At 39.6% G+C, this 16,713-nt stretch overlaps 1 protein-coding gene across 1 annotated transcript; it reads right to left on the bottom strand.

Moving 5' to 3' along the window:
• Nucleotides 1-388: 388 nt before the first annotated feature.
• LOC130175116 (uncharacterized) lies at nt 389-16,139 on the bottom strand. Its single transcript, XM_056385413.1, has 14 exons — nt 15,980-16,139; nt 15,224-15,428; nt 12,838-13,176; nt 12,076-12,176; nt 10,682-10,813; nt 8,895-9,039; nt 7,922-8,131; nt 7,616-7,751; nt 7,455-7,528; nt 6,287-6,468; nt 4,980-5,184; nt 2,980-3,318; nt 2,218-2,318; nt 389-967 (listed from the first exon to the last, which is right to left on the bottom strand). The coding sequence occupies exons 1-14, from the start codon at nt 16,100-16,102 to the stop codon at nt 833-835; spliced, it is 2,427 nt and encodes an 808-aa protein (XP_056241388.1). The 5' UTR covers nt 16,103-16,139; the 3' UTR covers nt 389-832.
• Nucleotides 16,140-16,713: the final 574 nt, after the last annotated feature.

The following is a 16,713-nucleotide window of genomic DNA, read 5'->3' as shown; positions in this document are numbered from 1 at the left end:
TCACATAAATGTGTATTGAGACACTGACCACACATTAAAACCAGAAATAATTACTACTTACACCACATATTAGATAGATAGATAGATAGATAGATAGATAGATAGATAGATAGATAGATAGATAGATAGATAGATAGATAGATAGATAGATACTTTATTTATCCCCTCTTTATATCGGAGTATTAAGTGCTTAGTGTATTTTATAACTATATTTTTAAAACCATATAAAAAAGAAAAAATATAGCGAAAAAACAAAAAATTGGAGGAAGCAAAAATAGACTGAAGAAAAATAAATAAATGAGAAAATAAAAGGGGAAAATTAACGTAAATGATGTGAATCATGCTGGGGCTTCAGGTCTAAACAGTCACCAGATCTCAGTTTGACCTGGAGACAGATTAAGAGCCAGGGTGGGAAAAGTATTCAGATCTTTTATTAAGTAAAAGTAGAAATATCACAACATAAAAATACCCCATTAAATGTAAATGTTCTACATTCTGAATTCTACTTAAGTAAAAATCACATTTAAAAAGAAAAGTTTTAGTTTTCAGTAAACTGACTCATTGAACAAACCCCTATGTTGCAATCTAACAATATTATACATACTATTAATTGTGACAGATTAACATGTAAATTGCATTTTAGCATTTCCATTGCAAGCATGTTACCATGTTGATATTACCATTTAGCTCAAAGCACTGCTGCACCTTTGTACAGCCTCACTTATGTAATCTATGGAGCCCCTAAAGTCCCAAAATGTCATATTTTTTATCTCATGCACACTAGTTATTTATTTTGACAAAGAAAAAGAAAATTTATCACAAAATTCAGACATTAAAGATCATCTCTTGTTGAAATGGTGTTCTTCTTTGTCTCCTTTTTGCTGTGGAAGCTCTTTCCGTCCGACTGCTTCATCCAGCTCAGTTTGATTTCTTCATTCACTCCCTTGTTCTTCAGCCTCTGTTTGAGCTTTTGATAAAGTTGGGAAATATAAACTTTAGAAGAAAAGAGGGGGGCTAAGCTGGGCTGCATATGCACTCCGAGTATGACCCAAAACTCAAGTAAAGGACAGAGAAATACATCACTGCTCAAACATGGAAGCAAGTTGCAGGAAATATGGTCACAATCTCTCCTACCTGAGCTACAGCATTGAATAATGGCCCTAAGTGTTTTTGCAGAACATTATGATGTCACGGTAAAGTTTACCTTCTACCATTTGGATATAAAATGTCATCACTTCATTTTATCCTTACAGACATTTGACTTAAATTGTGTCATAATTAGGGTATGAATTTGTAAGTTATGGCCAAAAATGTGTTTTGTGATGTCACAGTGTGCCAGAAGTGATGAAATTCCCTCTGGGTGTTCCTGATCTCACAAGAATGTGCGATCACTGTGACCTTGACCTTTGACCCCTGACCACCAAAATCAAATCAGTTCATCCTTGAGTCCAAGTGGACATTTGTGCCAAAGCTGAAGAAGCTCTGTCAAAGCGTTACTGAGATATCGCATGAAAAGAACAGATGGACGGACAAACAACAATATGCCTCTGGCTCTGGCTGTCGCTGGAGTGGAGGCATAACAATAGCTAATGTTGTGAATATGTAACTGTCTAGTCTTTGTCTATTGTGGGTGCATATGACCAGGGCGCACCTTGGGTCATGTCAGCATTAGGCCTCTGTTATATTTGCTTATGGATGTGTACTTGGTCAGCAGTGGAGAAAGCAGAGGACTCTCAACGCTATACATAAACCGCAAATGGGAATCACAGCTAAATAATAACAATAAAACAAATTAAAATATTAGATGAAGAATGGTTCATATTGTCTGGAGGTGCACTTAACTGAAGCTTTACTGGGACAATGTAAATACAACCATAAAAGACATAGTGGGAACAGCTGTGCTCTGATGAACTTATGGAACATGGAGGAGGAAAGTGTTTTTGGAAATGTAATCAATGGAAAGAATTTCATACCTGCTGGGAATTACAGGAAATATTTAAACCAAGACTTGGAAAAAATCAATCATTATATGAAGCATGATGGCGAAACGCAATTGAACTGTTTAAATATGAAAAGAAAATGTACAGTATATAGACGTCTAAATAACCTGTTGACAACTACAGTATTTGTATTTGTTGTTGAATATTGTGTTATGTATAAAAAGCAATAAAACGCTAAAGTGTTTCCATTAAAAAAATACAAAGGTCAAACATTTACCTGCTTCAAGATGTCTTCCATCACAGCAGGGTGATTCAGATCCAGAGAGGAGCTTCTTTTCACCAGCTTCACTCTCACCACTTTCTTTGAAACAGCCACGACTTTGAAAAACAAACAAGCTTCATCAGTTACACAGTTTCTAGTTGGTGCACTTTGTAGGTGGGTGCTTTATGGTGGAGGAAGATCTTATTTCATTGGCCTTGGCATTCTGGCATCATTGAAATCAGCACTCCAACAACACAAACCCATCATCTGCTGTTGAGCCCGACTGCATATCAACTTTTGAAACAAGTTAATGACATCATCAACAGTATGGATGTTAAAACTTATTAAATCCATAACTTGATATTGATGGATGTTATTTTTCTCCCCATTTATTCTTTTAGGGCAGTTTTTAGCCCTCTAGCAGCATGGCTCCAGAGATGGTAATGTTGGTGTGTCAGTCAAACCGCCACTTTCCAGACTAAAATATCTCAACAACTGTTGGATGGATTGTGATGAAATTTGTTTCGTGTTTGCCTCAGGATGAATTGCAATAACTTTGATGATTTTGATGCTTAATACTCTGGTTTATGATCAAAAACCTGAAAGCTAATGACATTCCCAACAGCCTCAGCCGGACTTTGAGTTTTGAGCAAATAAATTTTAACATTTAAGGAGGTGAACGTGGTAAACATTTACCAGTGAAGCATTAGCATGTTCAACTGCATCTGCAGGTAAAGTAAATCTAGATTTACATTTAAAGACTTAATCATGGCTTACCACTGTAGCAAATAAATGCTCTCCTGTGATCACAGGTCCAGTCCTCCCATTTTCCAGAGTTCTTAAAATTTGCTGCCACACATTCCTCTTTGTGATATCTGTTATCAGGTTCATTTTCATGCCAGTTCCTAAATGAGGAGTTACTTCCATCCAACCACTTCCAAGAGTCTCCGAAAAGGCCGATCCAGACTCGTTCATTGGAAGGTACCAGATTCATTACTTTCTGGTTTTCCTGAAGGTTTCTCACACTGGTCAGGTCTGTGTGGTTTGCTCTGCAGTAGCTCTGGGCTTCAGTCCATGTCATGGATTTCTTAATGAGGACATATGTCTCACTCGACCCTGAAAACAGACCGTAGAAAAGTGCTGTGCAGCGATTAACTTAACATACAGTTTGCCAAAAATGTCACATCTGTGTAAGTAAAGTAATTACAGCTTTATCTATACAGCACAAACAAAAGCTACAAAGTGCTTCACATTAACAGCATAAAAAAGCATTAAAAAGTACACAAAACAGAAATAGACATAACAGCAACAAACATGACAAAATTAATTTGACAAAACAACTATTATTAGTAGGAAGGTCCTGGGTTCGAAAACAGTCGTGTGGAGTTTGCATATTCTCCCTGTGTCTGCGTGGGTTCTCTCTGGGTACTCCAGCTTCCTCCCACAGTCCAAAAACAAGTATAATAGGTTAATTTACGGGTTTAAACCCCTCATAGGTGTAAATGTGTGCATAACTGGTTGTTTGTCTCTATATGTCAGCCCTGTGATGGACTGGCGACCTGTCCAGGGTGTACCCTGCCCTCGCCCAATATCAGCTGGGATTGGCTCCAGCCCCCTCGCAACCCTATGAAGATAAGCAGCATAGATAATAGATGGATGGAACTAATATTACTTTTAAAAAGTGCGGATGTAAAAGTGAATGGCAGCATTCATGCCATTCGAAATTCAGTGAACAAATTAATTTGTAAAAATAATAATTGAAGGCATTGTCATCTTAGTAAATGTCGAGTGTTTCCTAACAGTCTCAACACAGGTTTCAAAATGTCCTTAAATATACACCAAGTAAATAAATTATACACCAAATAAATGCATATTTACAGTTTTTTCTAAACATGAATATTTTTCTCAGATTTCACCTTTTTTCTTTCTTTATAATTAATCTCAGCATGAAGCTGAGCTCCCCTTGGAGCTGTGTGCGTATTAGAGGGTGGATATCCAACCTGACAGTTGAAGTAGGAATGTAGGAATGATTATTGGGTTCGGGTCTGATTTGGTCACATCAGCCAAACAATAGGCAGCCTAAAGGTCCCTTATTGTATGAAGTGAGATTTCAATGTCTGTTTTGATTATAAAGCAGCTCCCCACCCTTCTCGGATGTCTCGTGTCCGCCGTACAGCGTCGGTTAAACACTGACCTTAAATGTGAAACTGCTTTATTCAGTGTTTTTAATGGTTATAATCACAGAGTCATTTTGAATTCCTGAACCACTGACACCAAAGGAATCCAAACCAGGAGAAACTCACGGTAATGATGGTGAAGAAAACAACTCCCATGATCCCACTGTATTTCATGACGTAACCCAATGCTGTCTTTTGTTATTGTTTTGATTGAGAGACCCCTTGCAGCAGACATTACATACTGTGCATTTAAATCTATATTTATAGTTTTATATTTTCTTTTTATAATTCTATTTTTTGTGTGTATTAGTGTCACTGTTAAAGGTCCCATATTGTATTTAGTGGGACTTCCACGTCTTTTTTGATTACAAAACTGGACAAATGTAAAATATGGAACCTTTATCATTTCTGCTGTCAGATTTCTGGTCATCTGTAAAGCAGTTTGAATTGCACCAACCCAAGAAAAGATGCTGTACAAATAAAGTTTGATTGATTGAAATGTAAGGAAAACATGGAGACAAAAACAAGCAGAAAGGAAGAGAGGTAAATAAACTAAACTGCTTTGTTGTATGATGTAATTTTACCAGGTAGAATTCTCACCTCTGACATCAATGCAGATTGCCATTAAATTTTCTTCACAGCTGGCATCATTCCACTTTCCATTATTATACATCTGTCCACATTTTTCTTCAATGTTTTTATTGTTTGGTTCTTTAGGGGCCCAATTTCTGTACTCCCCCAAACTTCTGTCTGACAGCGACCACCTCCATCTGTTCACATCGTCATACAGCCCTATCCATGCTAGCTGGAATCAACATCTTGTCATTAGCTTCAAATATGATATTAAGTATATGTCCTTGACCAACTTTTAAAGTTGCTCGAGGCTTAAATTTTAACCATATCATTTATATTTACATTCTTGATGTTGCCACTTTATTACAGAAATGTAAAATTGCTTTGGTTTCATTTTCACAACAATTTCAATTTTGGCCTCCAGGTTGTGTGTGTGATGTTTTTGTTTTGTGTGCTTTGTGAAACGTCACTAAATTTTAAGCATTATCACATTTCAATTTTATTAGGTAAAGTTTAATTTACTTAAAAATTAAAACTGATAACCCAACTGTGGATAAAGATAATAAAAACTGTAATAATATCATTTATAATCATTTATTAACTGATAATAAATGACCTGGAACTAGTTGAATATAAAATGGATGAAATGGAAGAACAGTTACATATTCAACATATACATATCTTTCCTATTAAAGATGACCATCCTTTGATAAATTGGCTTGTGTGGCTGTTAGGTTTTCATTTGTAATTCTAACATTTAATGTAAATCAAAAGATTTACTAAAGCACACTACAGGTATGAGGTACTCGTATTTCATTTGCATATCAAATTTTATGCCAAGTTATTTTTATATTTCAGTACATTTCAGAGAAATATTGTTCTTTTCACTCTGCTGAATTTATCTGACAGCTTTAGTTGTTAGTTTCTTTGCAGGTTCAAATTAAAATAGAGACAAGTAACAAATAAAATTGAATTAAATTAAAGATTAAACTACTACAAGGCTTCTCATCAATGAAAAGAAAATCTTTGTATCACTAAAGTAATAATGTTTATAGTTCTCACTATGCTGACACTTATTTTTGTAAGAAGTTTAACCATGACAATATAAGCTTATTATATATTTTTATGTCAAATCTTGATAAGTAACTATAGAAATTATAACTGTGAGATACATCTAGTGCAGTAAAATATTTCCCAATGAAATGTAACAGAGTAGAAGTGGCAATAAATAATAAATAGTAAAGTAAATAATACACCACAAAATTTTACTGCCACCTGTAAGTGACATAATAGAAAAATATGGCTCTGAAATGAAGAAACAAAAGTGAACTCACATATCTTGACTTGACCATTTGGTTTAAATCCACCATAGCATTCAAGACGTTAATCTCCTCCATGCTGTCTATAGTGGCCAGGTCTGTGTATTTCTCTCTGCAGTAGCTCCGAGCTTCTTTCATGTTCTTTTGCTCATAAACAAAATGGTACTGACGAGCATGTGATGACACCACACACAGTGCTGTAGTGACAGACATGCATTAGATTTGGGTTAAAAATAACTTATTTAATATACAATGGTTTGACTTTGTAAAATTACATTTCAGTGTATTCGGGGGTGGCATTGTTTAGGCAGTAAAAGATCTTCCAATATGGATGTCATGAAAATAAAATAACTTACTAATGCCAATTATTATTTCATATTTTGTTAGACTTCACATCAATTAAAGGAAAATGATTGTATTGCCAAAGTAATAATGTTTAAAGTTGTCACAATGCTGTATACATTCTAATCACAAAGAATACATGATATTAAAACAGGGAAAATCAATAACTAAATAAGAAACACTTGCCTGACGCAGCTATGATGCTCAGAAGAGTTTTTTCCATCGCTGTATCTTCCAGGTTCCTCTCTTTTAGTCTGTAACTGTAGACAAATACTAATGATAAAGCTAATCCTCTACCTCAATTAAAAAAAAAATATATATAAATACAATTAACAAAATCAATTAAAGCTGGTACAGAGTTTAAAATGTTTCGAGATTGTGGATTTAAAATGACCAAGAAGTAATTTTGCTTTGTAGAGATATCCAGGTCGATGGTGCAAAGTTGTCAAAAGAAATGATGAACTGGAGGGACATGGAATATAAGCCAGTTAGTACTGGTGTAATGTTGTGCAGTGGACCAAACTAACATGGAAGTTATATTAAGACAGCTCAGTCCAGTAAGGGCCGCACATAAACAAATATGATGCAAACCAGGTTTGTCAGGAAGAAAGAAAGAGAGAGAGAGAGAGAGAGAGAGAGAGAGAGAGAGAGAGAACCACCCAACTCATCAGTACTATAGGATGAAATGATGAGTGTTACAAGCATCACCAACATCAATGAACCTGAGAATATCTATCTATCTATCTCTCTCTCTCTCTGCCTATATATATATATATATATATATATATATATTTATAAAAAGAAAAGAAAAAATATACTCCTCCTTGAACCGTCACCTTACCGTGGTGGAGGAGTTTGAGAGCCCTAATGACCCTAGGAACTATGTTGTCGGGGGCATTTTGCCCCTGGTAGAGTCTCCCAAGATTGGTCCCATGTGAAGGGCCAGACGAAGAGCGGTTCAGAAGACCCCAATGAACAGTACAAACAAGAACCCGAGGTTACCGGGGCCCCGCCCTAGAGCTAGGCCTGGGGTTGGGGCGCGTGGGCGAGCGCCTGGTGGCCGGGCCTTGGCCCATGGGGCCCGGCCGGGCCCAGCCCGAATCGGCTACATGGGTTTGTCTCCCAGTGGGCTCACCACCTGCAGGAAGAGTCAACGGGGTCCGGTGCAATGTGGATTGGGCGGCAGACCAAGGCGGGGGCCTTGGCGGTCCGATCCTCGGTGACATGGAACGTCACCTCTCTGGCGGGGAAGGAGCGGGAGCTTGTGGAAGAGGTGGAACGGTACTGGCTAGATATAGTCGGCCTCACCTCGACACATAGCGTCGGATCCGGAACCCAAGTCCTCGAGAGGGGCTGGTCTTTCCTCTTTGCTTGAGTTGCTCCGGGTGAGAGGGGCGGGGTGGGCTTTTTGGTGGCCCCCAAGCTCTCTGCCTGTGTGTTGGGGTTCACCCCAGTGGACGAAAGGGTTGCGTCCCTGCGCCTTCGGGTCGGGGATCGGGTTCTGACAGTTGTCGGTGCCTATGCACCGAACAGCAGTTCAGATTACCCACCCTTTTTGGAGTCCTTGGGACGGGTGCTGGAAAGTGCCCCGAAAGGGGACTCCATTGTCCTATTGGGAGACTTCAACGCTCATGTGGGCAATGACAGCATGACCTGGAGGGGTGTGGTGGGGACGAACGGCCTGCCCGATCTGAACCCGAGCGGCGTTCAGTTATTGGACTTCTGTGCTAGTCACAGTTTGGCCATAACTTTGGCCGTGGCAGTTACTGAGGCAAAAACTCAGGCGTGGGAGGAGTTTGGTGAGACTATGGAGGAAGACTATCGATCGGCTCCAAAAAGGTTCTGGCAAACCGTCCGGCGCCTCAGGGGGGCAAGGCGGCAACTCGCTCACACTGTTTACAGTGGGGGCGGGGAGCTGCTGACGTCAACTGAGGATATAGTCGGACGGTGGAAGGAATACTTTGAGGAGCTCCTCAATCCCACCAACTACGTGTTCCGTGGAGGAAACAGAGTCAAGAGACCTGGGGATGGATGATCTAATCTCCGGGGCAGAAGTCACTGAGGTAGTGAAACAACTGCGCGGTGGCGGAGCCCCGGGGGTTGATGAGATCCGCCCTGGGTATCTCAAGGCTCTGGATGTTGTAGGACTGTCTTGGTTGACATGCCTCTGCAACATTGCGTGGACATCGGGGGCAGTGCCTCTGGAGTGGCTAACCGGGGTGGTGGTCCCCATCTTTAAGAAGGGTGACCAGAGGGTGTGTTCCAACTACCGGGGAATTACACTCCTCAGCCTCCCTGGTAAGGTCTATGCCAGGGTACTGGAAAAGAGGGTTCGGTCGGTAGTCGAACCTCAGATCGAGGAGGAGCAATGTGATTTTCATCCTGGGCGTGGAACTGTGGACCAGCTCTATACCCTCGCTAGGTTGCTGGAGGGGGCATGGGAATTTGCCAATCCAGTCCACATGTGTTTTGTGGATTTGGAGAAGGCTTACGACCGTGTCCCCAGGGGCTCCCTGTGGGGGGTGCTCTGGGAGTATGGGGTGGATGGCCCCTTGTTAGTGGACATTAAGTCCCTGTACCAAAGGAGTGTGAGTCTGGTTCGCGTAGCCGGCAGTAAGTCGGACCTGTTCCCGGTGAGGGTTGGACTCCGCCAGAGCTGCCCTTTGTCACCGGTTCTGTTCATAACTTTTATGGACAGAATTTCTAGGCGCAGCCGGGTGGTGGGCGGGTTTGGGTTCGGTGGCGGGAGGATCTCGTCTCTGCTTTTTGCGGATGATGTGGTCCTCTTAGCTTCATTGAGCACCGACCTTCAGCTCTCGCTTGGGCGGTTCGCAGCCGAGTGTGAAGTGGCTGGGATGAAGATATGCACCATGGTTCTCAGCCGGAAATGGGTGGATTGTCCGGGTCTGGGGGAATGCCCTGCCTCAGGTGGAGGAATTTAAGTATCTCGGGATCTTATTAACGAGTGAGGGTAGGAAGGAGCGGGAGATCGACAGGCGGATTGGGGCGGCGTCAACAGTGATGCGGGCGCTGAATCGGTCCGTTGTGGGGAAGAGGGACCGAAAGAACAAGATTGCGAATACAAGCGGCCGAAATGAGTTTCCTCCGCAGGGTGGCCGGGCTCAGCTTTAGAGATAGGGTGAGGAGCTCGGTCATCCGGGAGGGACTCGGAGTAGTACCGCTGCTCCTCCATGTCAAGAGGAGCCGGTTGAGGTGGTTCGGGCATCTGGTGAGGATGCCTCCTGGACGCCTCCCTGGGGAGGTGTTTCAGGCATGACCCACCGGGAGGAGGCCTCGGGGCCGACCAAGGACACGCTGGAGGGATTATATCTCTCGGCTGGCCTTGGAACGCCTCGGGATTCTCCTGGAAGAGCTGGTGGAAGTGGCTGGGGAGAGGGCCGTCTGGACCTCTTTGCTGAGGCTGCTGCCCCCGCGACCCGGATCCGGATGAGCGGGAGACAACGACGAAAAAATATAGAAAAAAACACAAAATTTGGAGGAAGCAAAAATAGACTGAAGAAAAATAAATAAATGAAAAATAAAAGGGGAAAATGAATGTAAATGATGTGAATCATGCTGGGGCTTCAGGTCTAAACATTTACCAGATCTCAGTTTGACCTGGAGACAGATTAAGAGCCAGTGTGGGAAAAGTATTCAGATCTTTTATTAAGTAAAAGTAGAAATATCACAACATAAAAATACCCCATTAAATGTAAATGTTCTACATTCTGAATTCTACTTATGTAAAAATCACGTTTAAAAAGAAAAGTTTTAGTTTTCAGTAAATTGACTCATTGAACAAACCCCTATGTTGCAATCTAACAATATTATACATACTATTAATTGTGACAGATTAACATGTAAATTGCATTTTAGCATCTCCATTGCAAGCATGTTACCATGTTGATATTACCATTTAGCTCAAAGCACTGCTGCGCCTTTGTACAGCCTCACTTATGTAATCTATGGAGCCCCTAAAGTCCCAAAGTGTCATATTTTTTATCTCATGCACACTAGTTATTTATTTTGACAAAGAAAAAGAAAATTTATCACAAAATTCAGACATTAAAGATCATCTCTTGTTGAAATGGTGTTCTTCTTTGTCTCCTTTTTGCTGTGGAAGCTCTTTCCGTCCGACTGCTTCATCCAGCTCAGTTTGATTTCTTCATTCACTCCCTTGTTCTTCAGCCTCTGTTTGAGCTTTTGATAAAGTTGGGAAATATAAACTTTAGAAGAAAAGAGGGGGGCTAAGCTGGGCTGCATATGCACTCCGAGTATGACCCAAAACTCAAGTAAAGGACAGAGAAATACATCACTGCTCAAACATGGAAGCAAGTTGCAGGAAATATGGTCACAATCTCTCCTACCTGAGCTACAGCATTGAATAATGGCCTTAAGTGTTTTTGCAGAACATTATGATGTCACGGTAAAGTTGACCTTCTACCATTTGGATATAAAATGTCATCACTTCATTTTATCCTTACAGACATTTGACTTAAATTGTGTCATAATTAGGGTATGAAATTGTAAGTTATAGCCAAAAATGTGTTTTGTGATGTCACAGTGTGCCAGAAGTGATGAAATTCCCTCTGGGTGTTCGTGATCTCACAAGAATGTGCGATCACTGTGACCTTGACCTTTGACCCCTGACTACCAAAATCAAATCAGTTCATCCTTGAGTCCAAGTGGACATTTGTGCCAAAGCTGAAGAAGCTCTGTCAAAGCGTTACTGAGATATCGCATGAAAAGAACAGATGGACGGACAAACAACAATATGCCTCTGGCTCTGGCTGTCGCTGGAGTGGAGGCATAACAATAGCTAATGTTGTGAATATGTAACTGTCTAGTCTTTGTCTATTGTGGGTGCATATGACCAGGGCACACCTTGGGTCATATCAGCATTAGGCCTCTGTTATATTTGCTTATGGATGTGTACTCGGTCAGCAGTGGAGAAAGCAGAGGACTCTCAACGCTATACATAAACCGCAAATGGGAATCACAGCTAAATAATAACAATAAAACAAATTAAAATATTAGATGAAGAATGGTTCATGTTGTCTGGAGGTGCACTTAACTGAAGCTTTACTGGGACAATGTAAATGCAACCATAAAAGACATAGTGGGAACAGCTGTGCTCTGATGAACTTATGGAACATGGAGGAGGAAAGTGTTTTTGGAAATGTAATCAATGGAAAGAATTTCATACCTGCTGGGAATTACAGGAAATATTTAAACCAAGACTTGGAAAAAATCAATCATTATATGAAGCATGATGGCGAAACGAAATTGAACTGTTTAAATATGAAAAGAAAATGTACAGTATATAGACGTCTAAATAACCTGTTGACAACTACAGTATTTGTATTTGTTGTTAAATATTGTGTTATGTATGTTGTTTGCAAAAGACCCCAATAAAAAGCTAAAGTCTTTCCATTAAAAAAATACAGAGGTCAAACATTTACCTGCTTCAAGATGTCTTCCATCACAGCAGGGTGATTCAGATCCAGAGAGGAGCTTCTTTTCACCAGCTTCACTCTCACCACTTTCTTTGAAACAGCCACGACTTTGAAAAACAAACAAGCTTCATCAGTTACACAGTTTCTAGTTGGTGCACTTTGTAGGTGGGTGCTTTATGGTGGAGGAAGATCTTATTTCATTGGCCTTGGCATTCTGGCATCATTGAAATCAGCACTCCAACAACACAAACCCATCATCTGCTGTTGAGCCCGACTGCATATCAACTTTTGAAACAAGTTAATGACATCATCAACAGTATGGATGTTAAAACTTATTAAATCCATAACTTGATATTGATGGATGTTATTTTTCTCCCCATTTATTCTTTTAGGGCAGTTTTTAGCCCTCTAGCAGCATGGCTCCAGAGATGGTAATGTTGGTGTGTCAGTCAAACCGCCACTTTCCAGACTAAAATATCTCAACAACAGTTGGATGGATTGTGATGAAATTTGTTTCGTGTTTGCCTCAGGATGAATTGCAATAACTTTGATGATTTTGATGCTTAATACTCTGGTTTATGATCAAAAACCTGAAAGCTAATGACATTCCCAACAGCCTCAGCCGGACTTTGAGTTTTGAGCAAATAAATTTTAACATTTAAGGAGGTGAACGTGGTAAACATTTACCAGTGAAGCATTAGCATGTTCAACTGCATCTGCAGGTAAAGTAAATCTAGATTTACATTTAAAGACTTAATCATGGCTTACCACTGTAGCAAATAAATGCTCTACTGTAATCACAGGTCCAGTCCTCCCATTTTCCAGATTTCTCAAAATTTGCTGCCACACATTCCTCTTTGTGACCTCTGTTATTAGGTTCATTTTTACGCCAGTTCCTAAATGAGGAGTTACTTCCATCCAACCACTTCCAAGAGTCTCTGAAAAGGCCGATCCAGACTCGTTCATTGGAAGGTACCAGATTCTTTACTTTCTCGTTTTCCTGAAGGTTTCTCACACTGGTCAGGTCTGTGTGGTTTGCTCTGCAGTAGCTCTGGGCTTCAGTCCATGTCATGGATTTCTTAATGAGGACATATGTCTCACTCGACCCTGAAAACAGACCATAGAAAATTGCTGTGCAGCGATTAACTTAACATACAGTTTGCCAAAAATGTCACATCTGTGTAAGTAAAGTAATTACAGCTTTATCTATCCAGCACAAACAAAAGCTACAAAGTGCTTCACATTAACAGCATAAAAAAGCATAAAAGAGTACACAAAACAGAAATAGACATAACAGCAATGACAACATGACAAAATTAATTTGACAAAACAACTATTATTAGTAGGAAGGTCCTGGGTTAGAAAACAGTCGTGTGGAGTTTGCATATTCTCCCTGTGTCTGCGTGGGTTCTCTCTGGGTACTCCAGCTTCCTCCCACAGTCCAAAAACAAGTATAATAGGTTAATTTACGGGTTTAAACCCCTCATAGGTGTAAATGTGTGCATAACTGGTTGTTTGTCTCTATATGTCAGCCCTGTGATGGACTGGTGACCTGTCCAGGGTGTACCCCGCCCTCGCCCAATATCAGCTGGGATTGGCTCCAGCCCCCCCGCAACCCTATGAGGATAAGCAGCATAGATAATAGATGGATGGAACTAATATTACTTTTAAAAAGTGCGGATGTAAAAGTGAATGGCAGCATTCATGCCATTCGAAATTCAGTGAACAAATTAATTTGTAAAAATAATAATTGAAGGCATTGTCATCTTAGTAAATGTCGAGTGTTTCCTAACAGTCTCAACACAGGTTTCAAAATGTCTTTAAATATACACCAAGTAAATAAATTATACACCAAATAAATGCATATTTACAGTTTTTTCTAAACATGAATATTTTTCTCAGATTTCACCTTTTTTCTTTCTTCATAATTAATCGCAGCATGAAGCTGAGCTCCCCTTGGAGCTGTGTGCGTATTAGAGGGTGGATATCCAACCTGACAGTTGAAGTAGGAATGTAGGAATGATTATTGGGTTCAGGTCTGATTTGGTCACATGAGCCAAACAATAGGCAGCATAAAGGTCCCTTATTGTATGAAGTGAGATTTCAATGTCTGTTTTGATTATAAAGCAGGTCTAGGTTCTATATTAATATTGTGAAAGCATCAAGGCGCTCAGTCCACAGAGAAATGCACACAGCCCGTCGACTGCTTCAACTATGTGATGTCACAACGAAGCAGTCACCGCCCTCAGCCAAGCCCCAGCCCTGGACCCAACATCCAACCTTGCAGGATACACTCTCTAACAGCTGAGCCACTGAGCCGCAGGGTTGCCCCAATTTACGTATTTTTAAAGTGAAACTGCTTTATGGATGTTTCTACTGGTTTTAATCCCCCTCGGTTTGTTACAGAGAGGAAGACACCTCTGTGGATAATTTGGCTTCCAATAAAAACCTCCTGAATGTCTGGTTCATAAGTTATCAGAGAAACAATCAAAACAAAGGTTAGAGCAACCTCAGCTCCCCACCCTTCTCAGATGTCTCGTGTCCGCCGTACAGCGTCGGTTAAACACTGACCTTAAATGTGAAACTGCTTTATTCAGTGTTTTTAATGGTTATAATCACAGAGTCATTTTGAATTCCTGAACCACTGACACCAAAGGAATCCAAACCAGGAGAAACTCACGGTAATGATGGTGAAGAAAACAACTCCCATGATCCCACTGTATTTCATGACGTAACCCAATGCTGTCTTTTGTTATTGTTTTGATTGAGAGACCCCTTGCAGCAGACGTTACATACTGTGCATTTAAATCTATATTTATAGTTTTATATTTCTTTTTATAATTCTATTTTTTGTGTGTATTAGTGTCACTGTTAAAGGTCCCATATTGTATTAAGTGAGACTTCCATGTCTTTTTTGATTACAAAACTGGACAAATGTAAAATATGGGACCTTTATCATTTCTGCTGTCAGATTTCTGGTCATCTGTAAAGCAGTTTGAATTGCACCAACCCATGAAAAGATGCAGTACAAATAAAGTTTGAATTGATTGAAATGTAAGGAAAACATGGAGGCAAAAACAAGCAGAAAGGAAGAGAGGTAAATAAACTAAACTGCTTTGTTGTATGATGTAATTTTATCAGGTAAAATTCTCACCTCTGACATCAATGCAGACTGCCGTAAAATTTTCTTCACAGCTGTCATCATTCCACATTCCATTATTATACATCCGTCCACAGTTTTCTCCACTGTTTTTATTGTTTGGTTCTTTAGGGGCCCAATTTCTGTACTCCCCCAAACTTCTGTCTGACAGCGACCACCTCCATCTGTTCACATCGTCATACAGCCCTATCCATGCTAGCTGGAATCAACATCTTGTCATTAGCTTCAAATATGATATTAAGTATATGTCCTTGACCAACTTTTAAAGTTGCTCGAGACTTAAATTTTAACCATATAATTTATATTTACATTCTTGATGCTGCCACTTTATTACAGAAATGTAAAATTGCTTTGGTTTCATTTTCACAACAATTTCAATATTGGATTGATTTATTGAAGATTAAACTACTACAAGGCTTCTCATCAATGAAAAGACAATCTTTGTATCACTAATGTAATAATGTTTATAGTTCTCACTATGCTGACACTTATTTTTGTAAGAAGTTTAACCATGACAATATAAGCTTATTATATACTTTTATGTCAAATCTTGATAAGTAACTATAGAAAATTATAACTGTGAGATACATGTAGTGCAGTAAAATATTTCCCAATGAAATGTAACAGAGTAGAAGTGGCAATAAATAATAAATAATAAAGTAAATAATACACCACAAAATTTTACTGCCACCTGTAAGTAACATAATAGAAAAATATGGCTCTGAAATGAAGAAACAAAAGTGAACTCACATAGCTTGAGTTGACCATTTGGTTTAAATCCACCATAGCATTCAAGACGTTAATCTCCTCCATGCTGTCTATAGTGGCCAGGTCTGTGTATTTCTCTCTGCAATAACTCCGAGCTTCTTCCATGTTCTTTTGCTCATAAACAAAATGGTACTGACGAGCATGTGATGACACCGCACACAGTGCTGTAGTGACAGACATGCATTAGATTTGGGTTAAAAATAACTTATATAATATACAATGGTTTGACTTTGTAAAATTACATTTCAGTGTATTCGGGGGTGGCATTGTTTAGGCAGTAAAAGCTCTTCCAATATGGATGTCATGAAAATAAAATAACTTACTAATGCCAATTATTATTTCATATTTTGTTAGACTTCACATCAATTAAAGGAAAATGGTTGTATTGCCAAAGTAATAATGTTTAAAGTTGTCACAATGCTGTATACATTCTAATCACAAAGAATACATGATATTAAAAAAGGGAAAATCAATAACTAAATAAGAAACACTTGCCTGACGCAGCTATGATGCTCAGAAGAGTTTTTTCCATCGCTGTATCTTCCAGGTTCCTCTCTTTTAGTCTGTGACTGTGACTGTAGACATAAAGCTGTTTAAATTGCTTATTAAGTTATTGATTAACCTCTCTCCACACTTTCATCAGCTTCATGCAAAGTGGCTATGGAAATAATTATTTGCATCTCCGGCCCTTGTGTCTCATACTAATGATAAAGCTA

This window comes from Seriola aureovittata, chromosome 9 (assembly GCF_021018895.1).
Source record: "Seriola aureovittata isolate HTS-2021-v1 ecotype China chromosome 9, ASM2101889v1, whole genome shotgun sequence".
Lineage (NCBI taxonomy): Eukaryota > Metazoa > Chordata > Actinopteri > Carangiformes > Carangidae > Seriola > Seriola aureovittata.
The sequence above is the reverse complement of the archived record's forward strand: the minus strand, read 5'-3'. Positions and strand labels throughout refer to the sequence as shown.